General features: G+C 39.0%; 1 protein-coding gene across 1 annotated transcript in view; it reads right to left on the bottom strand.

The window, feature by feature from the left end:
• Positions 1-10,072, bottom strand: part of NUP107 (nucleoporin 107) — a gene marked incomplete at both ends in the record, with an annotated part of 28,927 nt that extends 18,855 nt beyond the window's left edge. Inside the window, 6 exons of the mRNA XM_084255986.1 lie at positions 182-230; positions 1,229-1,356; positions 4,214-4,317; positions 5,846-5,990; positions 8,959-9,122; positions 9,994-10,072. Coding sequence (XP_084112112.1) covers positions 182-230; positions 1,229-1,356; positions 4,214-4,317; positions 5,846-5,990; positions 8,959-9,122; positions 9,994-10,072 — 669 coding nt within the window. The remainder of the gene's footprint in view (positions 1-181; positions 231-1,228; positions 1,357-4,213; positions 4,318-5,845; positions 5,991-8,958; positions 9,123-9,993) is intronic.
• Between the last annotated feature and the right edge of the window lie 3,695 nt (positions 10,073-13,767).

Here is a 13,767-nt window from a genome sequence, read left to right on the forward strand (position 1 = left end):
ATTGTTAGACTGAATAGTAAGGATAGAAGAGGACTTTCACCTTGTACTCTACAAAATAAACCAATATTTGATTATTTTATGAGATTGCATCAAGATAGAGGTCAAAAATCTAATTCTATTACTAAAAAACATTAAAAAAATGTTAACCACATATAAAGGGAAAAATTAACATAAAACTTACAGTAACTGCAAACATATTTTCATCTTCCAGTGCACACTGTATTCTGTCTCTGGGGAAAAATAACATAAAATGAAAGACTTATTTCACATGAATTTATGAAATCACATTTACAGCTAGATACACATACAACTTGCATTCTACCCCATGTAATTATATGAAAATGAGTTCCCAATTATTCATCATACTTTAAAAACAAGATAAAAAAGTAGTAAATGTTTTCTGTTACTGATATCTGAATAAAAGTGATTACTGAAAACACACACATACTCTTTCTCTCTTTCTCTCTCTCTCTGTCTCTGCAGGGCCTATCTGGTGGTGCAAGGGGTTAAGTATCAGCATTATGAAGCTATCTGCAGTAAGAATCGATCCCCAGCCAGAGAGCTAATCCACATGGCGTAACAGACCTCTTTCCTGCCCGCTGCTCCCCTCAGCAGTGTATTTCAGTCAATCTGCCTGTGCCACTCCCCACTCTGTCTCTGATGCATCCTCACCACCATTTGCATCTCTGGCCTACACCTCAGCTCTTGTATACATAATAAAACAAATCTTAAAAAAAAAAAAAAAAAGCCACACTGCAAAAAGCTTTTAATGGCTACCTGCTAATGCATACAACCTAACTTTTTAATAAACCATTTTCACTTGGAAAAAAAAAAAAAACAGAATATGACTTTTCCCCAAGATTTTCTCACTAGGATGAGAAAGCAACACAATGAGAGCCAAAACCTCAGAAAATATGAGAAGGAAAAGTTGGTTAGTTATTTTAAACTTCCACATTATATATTTCAGCTTTTCCCCTTAATCTACCCTCTCCTAAAGTACCACATTATTTTTAGCATCTTGAAAAAAACCTTTACTCATATCCAATATTTGGTAGCTAACAATTTATGACCAAAATTTCCCTCTCCCATGCTATTCATTCCTGACATCTAAAGTAATAGAAATCAACAAAAATAGAATCTATTTCCAAACACATCCTACTGTAACTTTTAAATTTTCCCATTGATATTTACCTTATGTTTATTTCATTCATGAGCTTTACAATCTTACCTATACAAAGAACCCAGCAGCTTCCATGTGACCATCTCCTGTTGAAGAAGCCAGAGCATACTGGCTGTTTTTGAAAACTTTTGCAGTCCAGGTGTTGCTCGGCTCACTATTTTACTCAGTATATTCACCTGAGTTAAAGACACAGATATAAAGTTTAATTTTCTATAATTTTGAGTCAAAATCTTATATTCCTCACGTACAAAGTGCTAAAATTAATTATAAATATATACACACATATATATTAATTTTTCCCGCCAAATTCTTTTATAGTTGAAAATAATGTAACTGTCCTACTAGAAATGGCCTTAATTTGAGGTAAGATGTGTTTATGTGGTAAAATAATAAAAGCTTAACATACTCTAGATTTCACATTGAACACTAGCCACCAATAAACTTTTTTTCACCCTGTGCATTCACCCAGAAGATAAGCTAAATCTAATCTATACTGACAAAATCATAATGCCATGAACTCAATAGCAGTGAGGGAAATGAAAAAATCTCTTAATTATGCCTGAAAAATTTTAACAATATATGTAACAAACTAAAAATTTTCTTAAGATTGCTATCAAAACATTGTTACTTCTAAATAAATTTTTTTTTTTAAGATTTATTCATTTATACAAGAGCTGGAGTACAGTTAGAGGCACGGGAGGGTGAGAGGATTCACCAGACAGCAGGGAGCAGAATAGGCAGAAGGACTGAAAACACTGCTGAGGGGAGCAGCGGGCGAGACAGGAGAGTCCGCTGTGCTATATGGGTATCTCCCTGGCCGGCCAGGAATTGAACCCGCGCTGCAGAGGCTGCGGACAGCTTCACAGTGCTGCGCTCAACCGGCTGTGCCACCGGGGAGGCCCTCTAAATAAAACGTAACCAAAGTAACCTTATTCTAAAATAGTGATAACATTTTGGGGATGAAGGCATATGTGGAAATCTGATGCACACTATGGATGTTCTCCTCAGAAACACACACAGAAATGTTTACCAGGAAGCTTAATCAGGCTTAAGGATTCAGAATAAAGGAAATTTTTCTCAAAGGTTAGGAAGAGTATCTTATCAAGGGGAATTAAGAAAGAGGACTGCTCTTATTCAGGACATGAAGATTCACTGTAAAAGGTTTTCCCAACCTTTAAAAGGTATTAACATTACATCTGCCTTGACGCCTGTGTTCAATAAAAGTGTTATCTATACCTCTCATTCCCTTATTAAATTCCCTATTTGGAATCCTAATTTCAGTAATTCACTTAGTGGTTATTATTGCTTTTGTTATTTAATGAAGTGACTACTCTTATAGTGGAATGATTTAGAGATTGACACTGAATTCAGAGACTGATGACTGAAGCTATTAAAATGCTCAAAAAAAAAATTGCCTATTATTACTATATCTTGTTTATAATTGAATGCAATAGTTTCTTGAAGACCCTTTTTGTGTTTTTTTAATGGACTTTATTTTTCATAACAGATTTGGTTCAATAGCAAAACTGAGTGGAGAGAATATTTCCTATCACTCTCTGCTCCCCATGCAAGCACAACCTCCTTGCCAATATCAATTACCTAGCACTACAGTAGTACATTTGTTACAATCAATGAAACCTACACTGACACATCATTATCCCTGGAAGTCCACAATTAAGGAACTGCTCCTGGTATTGTATATTTGATGGGTTTTGACAAATGTATAATAACATGTATCAATCACAGTATCAGAGAATTTCATTCCCCTAAAAACCAGCTGTGCTCTAACCTATTCAGCATCCCACCTCCACCCTCTAGTCCCTGGCAACCACTCATCAGTTGTCTTTCTCCTTTTCCAGAGCATCATTGGAATCACAATATGTAGCCTTTTCAGATTGGCTTCTTTCACTTAGTAGTATGTATTTAAGGTTCATCCATGTCTCTTCATGGCTTGACAGCTCTTTTCTTTTCAGCACTAAATAATTTTTGATTGTATGGATGTGCCACAGTTTATCCATTCACTTACTGAAGGACATCTGGGTTGCTTCCCAGTTTTGGCAAATATGAATAAAGCAGTTATAAACATTGGTGTGCAGGTGTTTGTATGGACGTAAGTTTTCGTTTCACTGGGAAAATACCAAAGAATATGAGTCCTGAATCATATGTTAAGAGTATGTTTAATCTTGGGCCTCCCCGGTGGCGCAGTGGTTGAGCGCTGGGCTGCGAAGCTGCCCGCAGCCTCTGCAGTGCCGGTTTGATCCTGGCCACAGGCGAGGGTCCCACATGGCGCGCAGACCTCTCCTGACGCACCCGCTGCTCCCCTCAGCAGTGTATTTCATCGATCTGCCTGTTCTGCTCCCCATTCTGGCTCTGGTGAATTCTCTCACCCTCCTGCGCTTCTGACTGTACCCAGTGCTTGTATAAATAAATAAATTTTTTTAAAAAAATAAAGAGTATGTTTAATCTTGTAAGAAACTGAGAAAATGTTTTCTAAAGTGCCTCCACCATTTTGCATTCCCACCAGCAATGGTCGAGTTTGTGTTGCTCTACATCCTTACCTGCATTTGATAGTGTCAGTGTTTTGAAGTTTTATCATTACACAAGACATAGGCATCTTCCTGTTTTAATTTGCAATTCTCTAATGACATATAATGCTGCACATCTTTTCACGTGCTTATTTATCATCTGTATATGTCCTCTGATGAGATATCTATTAAATATGTTTTGTTGTTTTTTTATTGGGTCATTCATTGTCTTACTAACGAGTTTTTTGAAAGTTCTTTGTATATTTTGGATTCCTCCTCTTAAGACAGGAGAGCCCTTCTGCTCCAAAAGAAATATTGTATGAACCCTAACATACACAAAAGAGAGTTGCTCTGGCCTGACCTCTGAACCACACCAGCTATGCTACTACACTCCTAAGCCCTCTTCCTTAAACACAGTATGGAAATTAACAAGCTGATGCTGTTAAAACAAACAACAAAAACAAAGCGTACTGAAGTTTGACCCAATAATGGAGTAAAATTAACTTACCTGACTACCACAAATGTTTTCATATTCTTCCACAAGGTCAAAAACTGTAATTGAAGAATGTTTTAAAAAAGAATGCAGGAAATCCGAAAACATACTCATGGATGCTAGAACACATTAAAAAGAAAAGGAACAAAGTGAAAATAAAGGAACAAAGTGAAAATTTAAACCATAGTCATGAGTCTTTTCTTACTGCTTTATTAAAAAATAATTGTGGCAGGCCTCCCCGGTGGCACAGCGGTTGAGTGCTGGGTTGAGAAGCTGCCCGCAGCCTCTGCAGCGCCGGTTCGATCCCCGGCTGCTCCCCGGCCACCGGAGGAGGGTCCCGCATGGCGTGCAGACCTCTCCTGCCGCCCACTGCTCCCCTCAGCAGTATACTTCGGTCCTTCTGCCTGCTCTGTTCCCGACTCTGGCTCTGGTGAATTCTCTCACCCTCCTGCGCTTCTGACTGTACCCAGTGCTTGTATAAATAAATAAATCTTTAAAAAAAAATAATTGTGGCAAAATACACATAAAATTTACTATCTCAACCATTTCTAAGTGTATAGTTCAGTGGAATTAGGTACATTTATACTTTTGTGATACCATCACCACCACCCATCCACAGAACTCTTCATTTTTCAAAACTAAAACTCAGGATAGCCAAAATAATCCTGAGAGAAGAACTGGAGGTTTCACATTTTTTTATTTCAAACTATATTAAAAAGTGATAGTAATGAAAACATATAAAAGACATACAGACTCTTGGAAAGAAGAACCCAGAAAGAAACTCCTGCATATATGAACAACTAGTAATTGAAAAAATTCAATTCAAAAAATTCATTCAAAAATATTCAATGAGTAATGGACAGTCTCTTTAATAAACAGAGTTGGAAAAACTGGACAATCACAAATGAAATTGAAGCCCTATCATAGACCACTCACAAAAATGAACTGGAAATGGATTAAAGATTTAAACATAAGATCTGAAACTGTAAAAATCCCAAAAAAAGAAATAGGGAAAAAATTCCTTGACACTGTTCTTCACAATGATTTTTTTACATTGTAATTACAGCCAATAAATCTGCATTATATACTTCAAAGTTGCAAAAAAGATTAGATATTAAGTATTCTCATCAGAAAAAAAAGTGACATGATGGTGTGATGGTGGAGTTAGCTAACATTATGCTGACAATCATACCACAAATAAAATTATCAAATCCAGTGTTGTGCACCTTAAATTTATACAATGTTATGTATTAGCTATATCTCAGAACTAAACTAAAACTCTGCACCTATTAAACAATAATCTTCCATTCCTTACCTATACCTACCCTCCTATCCCCTGGTCCCTGGAAACCATTTAGAAAGTGCTCAACGTTCACCTATGTTGTAGCTTGTGTCTCCATTTCCTTCTTCTTCTTTTTGAAGATTGAATAATATCCCTGTGTGTGTGTGTGTGTGTGTGTGTAGATATACACACAAATACACTAAACTTTATTTTCCATTCATGCATCAATGGACACTTAGGTTGCCTTCAATTTGGCTATTATGAATAATGCTGCTATAAGGATGGAGATACAAATCTCTGAGGAGGTAATTTTCTTGAATTTAGCAATTACAGCTACTTTGTCACAAAATTCAAGGCCATTTTACCAGCTTCTCCAGGATCATCCTCACGTAACATAACAGCACTGAGAGTTACATCCTCTGTTACACTGTGGGGCTCTGTATTTGGGAAGAGCCCAGAACGCTGTGATGAGAATGCAGCAGCCCAATTACTGTCATCCAGATTAGTCACCTTAAAAAAAAAAAAAAAAAAAAAAAAGGTGAAGATAGAGAAAAGTAATGGCAATATTTCCATTGCGGGCATAAAGACTAACAATTTTATTTTATACCTTTATATGTATTTTTCATTTTAAAAAGACAGTCATAGGGGTTATTAAGGAAATTGTATCTTTTTTGGATTTTCTTCTTTGTTCAATTCTGTGATTTAAAAAAGGCAATAAAGATATATTTTGTAGGGCCTCCCAGTGGCACAGTGGTTGAGCGCTGGGTTGCGAAGCTGCCCGCGGCCTCTGCGGCGCCGGTTCGATCCCCGGCTGCTCCCCGGCCACCAGAGGAGGGTCCCACATGGAGTGCAGACCTCTCCTGCCGCCCGCTGCTCCCCTCAGCAGTGTACTTCGGTCCTTCTGCCTGCTCTGCTCCCCGCTCTGGCTCTGGTGAATCCTCTCACCCTCCCGCGCTTCTGACTGTACCCAGTGCATGAACAAACAAACAAACAAACAAACAAACAAATAAATAACATGCCTCTATAAAAAAAAAAATTAAAAAAAAAGATATATTTTGTAAAATTTAAGCTGATACTAAGGTAAAACACCAAAGTCCTACTGTTCCAAGGGATACTGTAAGTGACAAATGACCCACTTTCTTCAACAAATAATGGGTAATTTAAAAAAGGATGAAGAAGGAATTTACAGATTGAGACTTAAGAAATACATCAAGCAAAAGCAATGTGTTAATCTGTTTGAAACCTGATTTGAACACACCTACTCAAAAAAATTCGACACAAAAATATTTGACACTTAATGAAATATATATTATAGTGAGTATACACAGACATATAAATATAAATGGATATATAAATTAAATGGCAGTTTAAAATAATAAAGGAATTACTCTGTGTGGGGGGGGGTTAAACGTGTTAAATAGCATTGTGCAATGTTTTTGTGGGTTTTTTTTTTTTTTTTTGATGAGTTAGAAATGAAGCTTTATTGTAGGTACACACTCAAGAGTGAATATGGGCAGATTCAGAGAAGAATCACACATTGTGCAATGTTAAAGCATCCTTAAGTATCATATGGTGCAGACTAAAGTATTTATGGATAAAATGGTATGAAATCTTGGAGCTGTAAAGTAATGTGGAGAAAGTGCGTGTGGGTACAGAGGAAACAAGATCAGTCCTCTGTTGATACCCATTGAAGCCAATCAATGAACACATAGAGGCTCATTTAATCTTGGTATTTCAGACATTTTAAAAACTATCCGCTACAGAAGTTTTAAAATTCACCTTTATGTAAAATCCACACTTGAGCAACCATAAAAATGTACCTTTATAAATCAGTCCCCCAAAGCCAAAGACAGTGCTGGGACTCTCTACAGATTGATGAGGTAGAACTATAGCTTTAGGAGAGTTTTGCTTCAGCTACTGGAGAAAAAGTAAACAGCTCATTCCCTTCTGTTTATTTATCATTAGTATAAGGATCAAAGTGAAAATCTTATAAAGCTATGGCATTTTGCATTCAGAAAAATAGTTCACAACAAATCTTAATATGCAGATATAAACGCTGAATACATTAACACAGCAAATCACTTTATTTTTTTCAGGGCAACTTATATTCAAGACTGCCTCTCATAGCTGATAGTAAATAGTAAAACTGGCAAAGCAAATCAAGAAAATACCTTTCATTACAAATGAATTCCCAAACAGTTTATAATACATACTAGCTCTATCCTGACCTTTAAGAGAGTAACAATTTTATTATTAATCTTATAGTTCTTGAACTAATAAGGCATTTTCTTTTACTTAAACCCAGAAGCTAATTCATGTTTTTTTAAAAGAGGCATGCATTATTTATTTATTTATTTGTTTGTTTGTTTATACATGCACTGCGTACTGTCAGAAGCGCGGGAGAGTGAGAGAATTCACCAGAGCCAGAGCAGGGAGCAGAGCAGGCAGAAGGACCGAAGTACACTGCTGAGGGGAGCAGCGGGCGGCAGGAGAGGTCTGCACGCCATGCGGGACCCTCCTCCAGTGGCCCGGCCGGGGATCCAACCAGCGCCGCAGAGGCCGCGGGCAGCTTCGCAACCGGGCGCTCAACTGCTGCACCACCGGGGAGGCCCTAATTCATGTTTTTAAGTCACACAAGATACGCTGCCAAAATGAGGCAGATTTACACAGTAAAACTGTTTACTACCTAAATCACTGGTAGGTATTAACACACTAAAATCCACAAGACTATCATAAATATTTTAAAGATCTGTTTAACCTTCTAAAACACGGAGTGGTTTAACGTGCGAAACCATTCTTCAGGAAACACCTTATTTCAAATGTGTAAAAATCTCTTTAATAAGCACAAAACCAATCACAGGGGAGTTATTCTGTTTTTAGAACTATGTGTACCATTATAACTACTCCTCCAAGAAAACTTGTTTAGGGTCTCAGCTAGATGTAACTGACTTTTTTATGTTATTGTAACAAGTAGTTCAAGTCATTAATGGTGCATCACAATTTACATTATTTCTCATACTGTTGTAAATACCGTTCGATGGTGATTCCTAAAGAGTGTCTATACACTTTCCCCCCAATTTTTCCTTTTCTTTCTTTTAATTCCTGATCTCTCTTCCTGAAGAGAGATCTTCATCAATTATTTTTGGCTTCCTACTCTTCTTTGCATCAAAAGAGAGCTCAGCTTTTATAATTACTAGCAAACAATCACAGAATTTATTTCTTCTGGGCAGTAAACTGACAGATTAAATCATTGTATCTGCATATAAATGTTGCTGGTGTTATAGCTACCACCTGTGATCTGTGACATGAAATGCTTAAGGGCTTCAGTTTTCTGGAAGTCTCACCAAAAAGTATTTCAAGACACACAATCTAGTTATATTCATGATGACTATGATTTCAATTTTCATTAAAAGGCTTTAAGCAAACATCAGACATTTATAAAAGGGAAAAAATATCTCTGCCCCATTTTTCTACATACCATTGATAGATTTCCCAAGAGCCCCGAAGACTGTGTAAGTCGTGGAGACCTCCCTCCTGTTCCAAGAAAGTAAGCAACATCTGGCTGCCTCAGTAAACTCCGGTTTGGTGGCGTAACTACAAATAAGAAGTGATTAAAAAGAATTCCAAACACACAAGTATTTACTGTGGAAATGAAGCAAGTAAATAACTATCGATAACTTTGAATGTTCATTTTGATTCCAACTAAATATTTTAATTATTAACATTTCCATGACATAAAAACAAAAAGGTGTGGAACGACTGACCCCTTGCAGCAACTGCCCTTTTATTTTTCTAATTTTTGAAAACTAGTCTATTAAGAAGAATTTTTACTGACATAGATATGCCATAGCATCTTAAAACATTAACAAGCAGTGAAAAAAAGGACACTAAGGGGTCAGTGGATTCTTCCTACACTAAAAGATTTATTTATTTATATAAGAACTGGGGTACAAGCCAGAGGTGTGGGAGGGTGAGAGGATGCACCAGAGACAGATGGGGAAGCAGAACAGGCAGACGGACTAAAAACACTGCTGAAGGGAGCAGCAGGCGAGACAGGAGAGGTCTGCCCCACCATGTGGGTATCTCCCCCGGTCAGCCGGGAATCGAACTGGCGCTGCAGAGGCCGCAGACAGCTTCATAGCACTGCGCTCAAGCTACTGGCCACCGGGGAGGCCCTATACTAATTTTTAAAAACACACTGTGGAGGTAGTATAGTATAGTATAGTACACATGAGCTTTTGAGTAAGCAGACGATGTTTGAAATTTGGTTCCATTACTTACATGTTACCTGCACTAATTAACCTCTTTAAACCGCACTTTCAGTTCTAACAAAAAGAGATAATATTTACATCATAGTTACTGTGTATTTATGTAAAGTACAGTGCCTTACACCTGGTTAAGAGTTCAACAAATATAACTCAATCAGTTTGTTTTTAATTCTTGATACTGTAGCCAAATATGTTTACTGTTAGTTGCTATCATCATCATTGTTAAAAAGTTTAATAGTAAAAACATCTTACAAGGTGGTCGAAATGAACTAGGAGTTTGAGGTATAGTCTGGTTTCTTGGTGTGGTATTAGTAAAAATTTCATCTTGGGATGCTCGAACTGTAGGAAGAGTTAAGAAAAGTTGTCTGCATCAAAAAGATACCATTAAAGTTAGAATTAACTATATTCACACTATACAAACTATATGAATACATTTTTTAAGAACTAAGTATTTGATGATAATCTTTTTTTTAGATTTATTTATGCATACAAGAACTGGGGTACAGGTCAGAGGTGCAGGGGGTGAGAGGATTCACCAGAGACAGAGTGGGGAACAGAACAGGCAGATTTGACTGAAATATACTGCTGAAGGAAGCAACGGGAGAGTCAGGAGAGGTCTGCTGCGCCATGTGGGCGGCTCCCTGGCTGGGGAGTGAACTCGTGCTGCAGTGGCTGCAGATAGCTCCATAGGCTGCATCTTAACCCCTGTGCCACCAGGGAGGCCCAATAATCATGTTTTGTTTTTTTTTTTAAATTTAATTTTTAAAAAAGATTTTATTTATTTATTTATTTATACAAGCACTGGGTACAGTCAAAAGCGCGGGAGGGTGAGGGAATTCACCAGAACCAGAGCGGGGAGCAGAACAGGCAGACTGACGAAGCACACTGCTGAGGGGTGCAGTGGGTGTGGCAGGAGAGGTCTGCGCGCCATGTGGGACCCTTGCCAGCGTCTGGGGACCGAACTGGAGCTGCAGAGGCTGCGGGCAGCTTTGCAGCCCAGCGTTCAACCGCTGCGCCACCGGGGAGGCCCCCGATAATCGTTTTTTTTTTATGCAAAGAGTAAATACTCCCCTCTATCATTTACATGGTCACATGTCAGAATTACTACTCATTGAACAAGAGCTCTTAGTCAGATTCAAATATAAAAAAGGACACCTAATCTGAGTAGAAGCTAACCACACTGATAATCACCAGCAAAATGGAACATCCTTCTTTTAGGGAAGCAAATTTAAATCACTGAATTTTAGCAATATATTTATCAAATAACACACTGGTGGAGTTAAAAATAACTGATTTCTACAGCATTTTATTATTATAGCTAGTGTTTAAAGTGTCTCATAAGAAAATTTTATATTCCGGATTGCAAAATGTTGCAATTTTTATTATTATGACAGTTAAAATGTAAAGGATACTTAAAACTCTTTTTTGAGCACTCTGTTTCCGTGCAGTCCTTGTCACCTCTGGATCCCTGATGACAGGGGATGACATCTCTCCAAAACTGCTCCTACGATAGCATAATGAATCTCATGTAAATGAAACAATAATGTGGCAATCATAAAGAACTTTATCATCATGACTGGACCCTAAGTCAGTCAAGGCAGAGATCATTCCAGTAGCCAAGTCTTAGATTTGTTTGTTGACAATACCCTTCCAGATCAAAATCCTGCTTAAGTCCTGAGAAATCTTACCTGCACAAAGAGTTCTCTGACTTTGTAGCACTCACAATGTAATTTTCTCTTATGGAATGAATTTCAACACTTGGAATCTACACTGAAAACAGTTTTATATCATTGGCTCATGAAGGTCTGTGGTATTCCTCACTGGATTGAGGAGTTCCCTAAAAGTGCAGGAAATTTCCCTTTAAAAAATTTGTAGTTTTCAAAAGATGTCAAACCATAGATACAACAAAAACAATGTTATTACCGGTGGGATGGGAGGTTAAATGAAAAAGAAATTCTAGTAAATTGGAGTAAAATGATCCTTCAAGTTACTTCTTTCCAGAACAAAGTAAGAGGCACTAAGGATATCTCCTGTCTCAGGACTACCATAGTCACAATGTTTGAGAATCTCTCTCAAGATTCCCAAAGGTTTAAACACTAAATTGTGTGACTTAACAGATTTGTATTTTATCACAAGAAACAGGTATGCTTTTTCTCCACTTAAAACCTTCAGATAGCTCTCTCTGGCCTACAGAACCAAGTCCAAATTTCCCGGTATAGTTTTTATAATCTGACCTCAACTTACAGGTTCAGCCTTATATTCAGCCACAAACCACCCCTAAAGAAATATATATTGCAGTTGACCATTCAGCTACACAAGGCATGCACTTTCATTCCTGACAGCCTATATACATGCTATTTCTTTCACAGAAGCTTCCTTGTGCTCTCATTGCCTTCCTTGTGAACACTTACGTATCAAGCAGCCCACTGGGAGCTGGAGACCCACATATCAAATCAATAGATGGTAACTTGGTTTGTTCTTTATTAGCTTCCTAACTTTTTGATCAAATTCCTTAAACTCTCTAGCCTGTGTTATCTGTGAAAAGAAGATGATAGTAACCGTCCTCCTAAGATTGTAATGACGACTAAATTAGCTAACAAAATATTTAATACGGTGCTTAGGCACTCAATGTTGGCTCTTACCATTCAAATGCCAACTCAAAAGTAACCTCTTTTGAGAGGTCTCTCTGAGACCCTGAGGTCTCGCTGAGGCAGGGAAATTTAATTGCTCCCTCGTCTTTCCCCACAGAGCAACACAAGGCATTTATCCCTTTGTACTGTCAGCTTTTCTCCTCTGCAAAGGATTTCGCGAAACCAAGAACCTTGAATAATTCATCTTGTCGCAGGCAACTAGCACAGTGCCAGGGTCACAGAAAGAACTCAATTCAATAACTACCTGATGCTGGAACTTGGGATCAGAAAGCCTGGACTGAGGTCAGTTGCGTCACTGACTGGCTTTATGATCTCGGGTCGGGGCGTCAACATCTCAAATCCCAGGCCACCTCCCCATCCGCCCACCCCAATGAAGAAAGTGCGAGAGCGCAGAATAGACAACAGAATCGCCGTGGGGACGCAAGGGATCGTTATTAACCGTGTCCTCCCCCCTCCCAGGGGCCTTTCTCCCATCCACCGGCTGCAGCCTCCCAGCCGAGTAAAGGCATCCTAGGGTCAGCCCCTTGGCCCTCTTCGGTTCCCTCCGGGAGTCGAGTTTCACTTATTTCGTTGGGCCAACAAGGAGAGGGGACAAGTGTCCGGCTCAGCTGTCACCCACAGAACTGACCTGTCCATGGCCGCAGCCTTCTCCACCCAGAGCTCTGTAAACTCGACTCCAGCTTAGCCACCGCGTTTCAGCCTTCCCGCTCTCCGGAAGTAAACCCCTTCCACCCGGAAGCAAATTCTCGCTAAGTGCGCAGTAGAAACAACGAGGTGGGCGGGGAGAACCTGCTTTCCCATCCGGCGCATGCGTGATATCCGCCTACCGCCGCAGGTCCGGTCTGCGCAGGCGCAAAGTTAAGCCAAAGTGGGAAGGCGCCGGCTGAGTGGGGCGGGACCAGGGGCTGTCAGGGGCGGGTCTGGCTGGGTTTGGTCAGGTCGCACTTTGCCTGACGGGCACTGGTGGGCGTGGTCTAAGTGCCGGGGTGTCCTGCAGGGAATCCTGCCTGGCGTGTAGTCGTGTAGTGATAGCTTAGGAAAATGTGGACTATTTCTCTGTCAGGAAGACCCTAGACTTGGCATTCAGACGGCAGGCTCTGCCCTACACCTTGAGGGTCCCTGTCTTTCATTGTATTCTCATTCTTATTTGAATTATGATAACCTTCCCTACGGTTTTTGAAATTGTTTCCATGAAACAGCTTTCCATAAAACACTTTGTTATTTGCTCGGTTATTTTCTCCTCTTAAGGAGGGGGAAAAAATAACCTGTTTAAAAAGTCGAGAAGCAGCATAGAAGATGATAGTATTGCCCTTTCAAATTACCACCTAAAAGGACTTCAAAATTTGTGTCAATCCTAGGAAAAGTCGT

This window comes from Talpa europaea (genome assembly GCF_964194135.1).
Source record: "Talpa europaea genome assembly, chromosome: 15".
NCBI classification, from domain to species: Eukaryota; Metazoa; Chordata; class Mammalia; order Eulipotyphla; family Talpidae; genus Talpa; species Talpa europaea.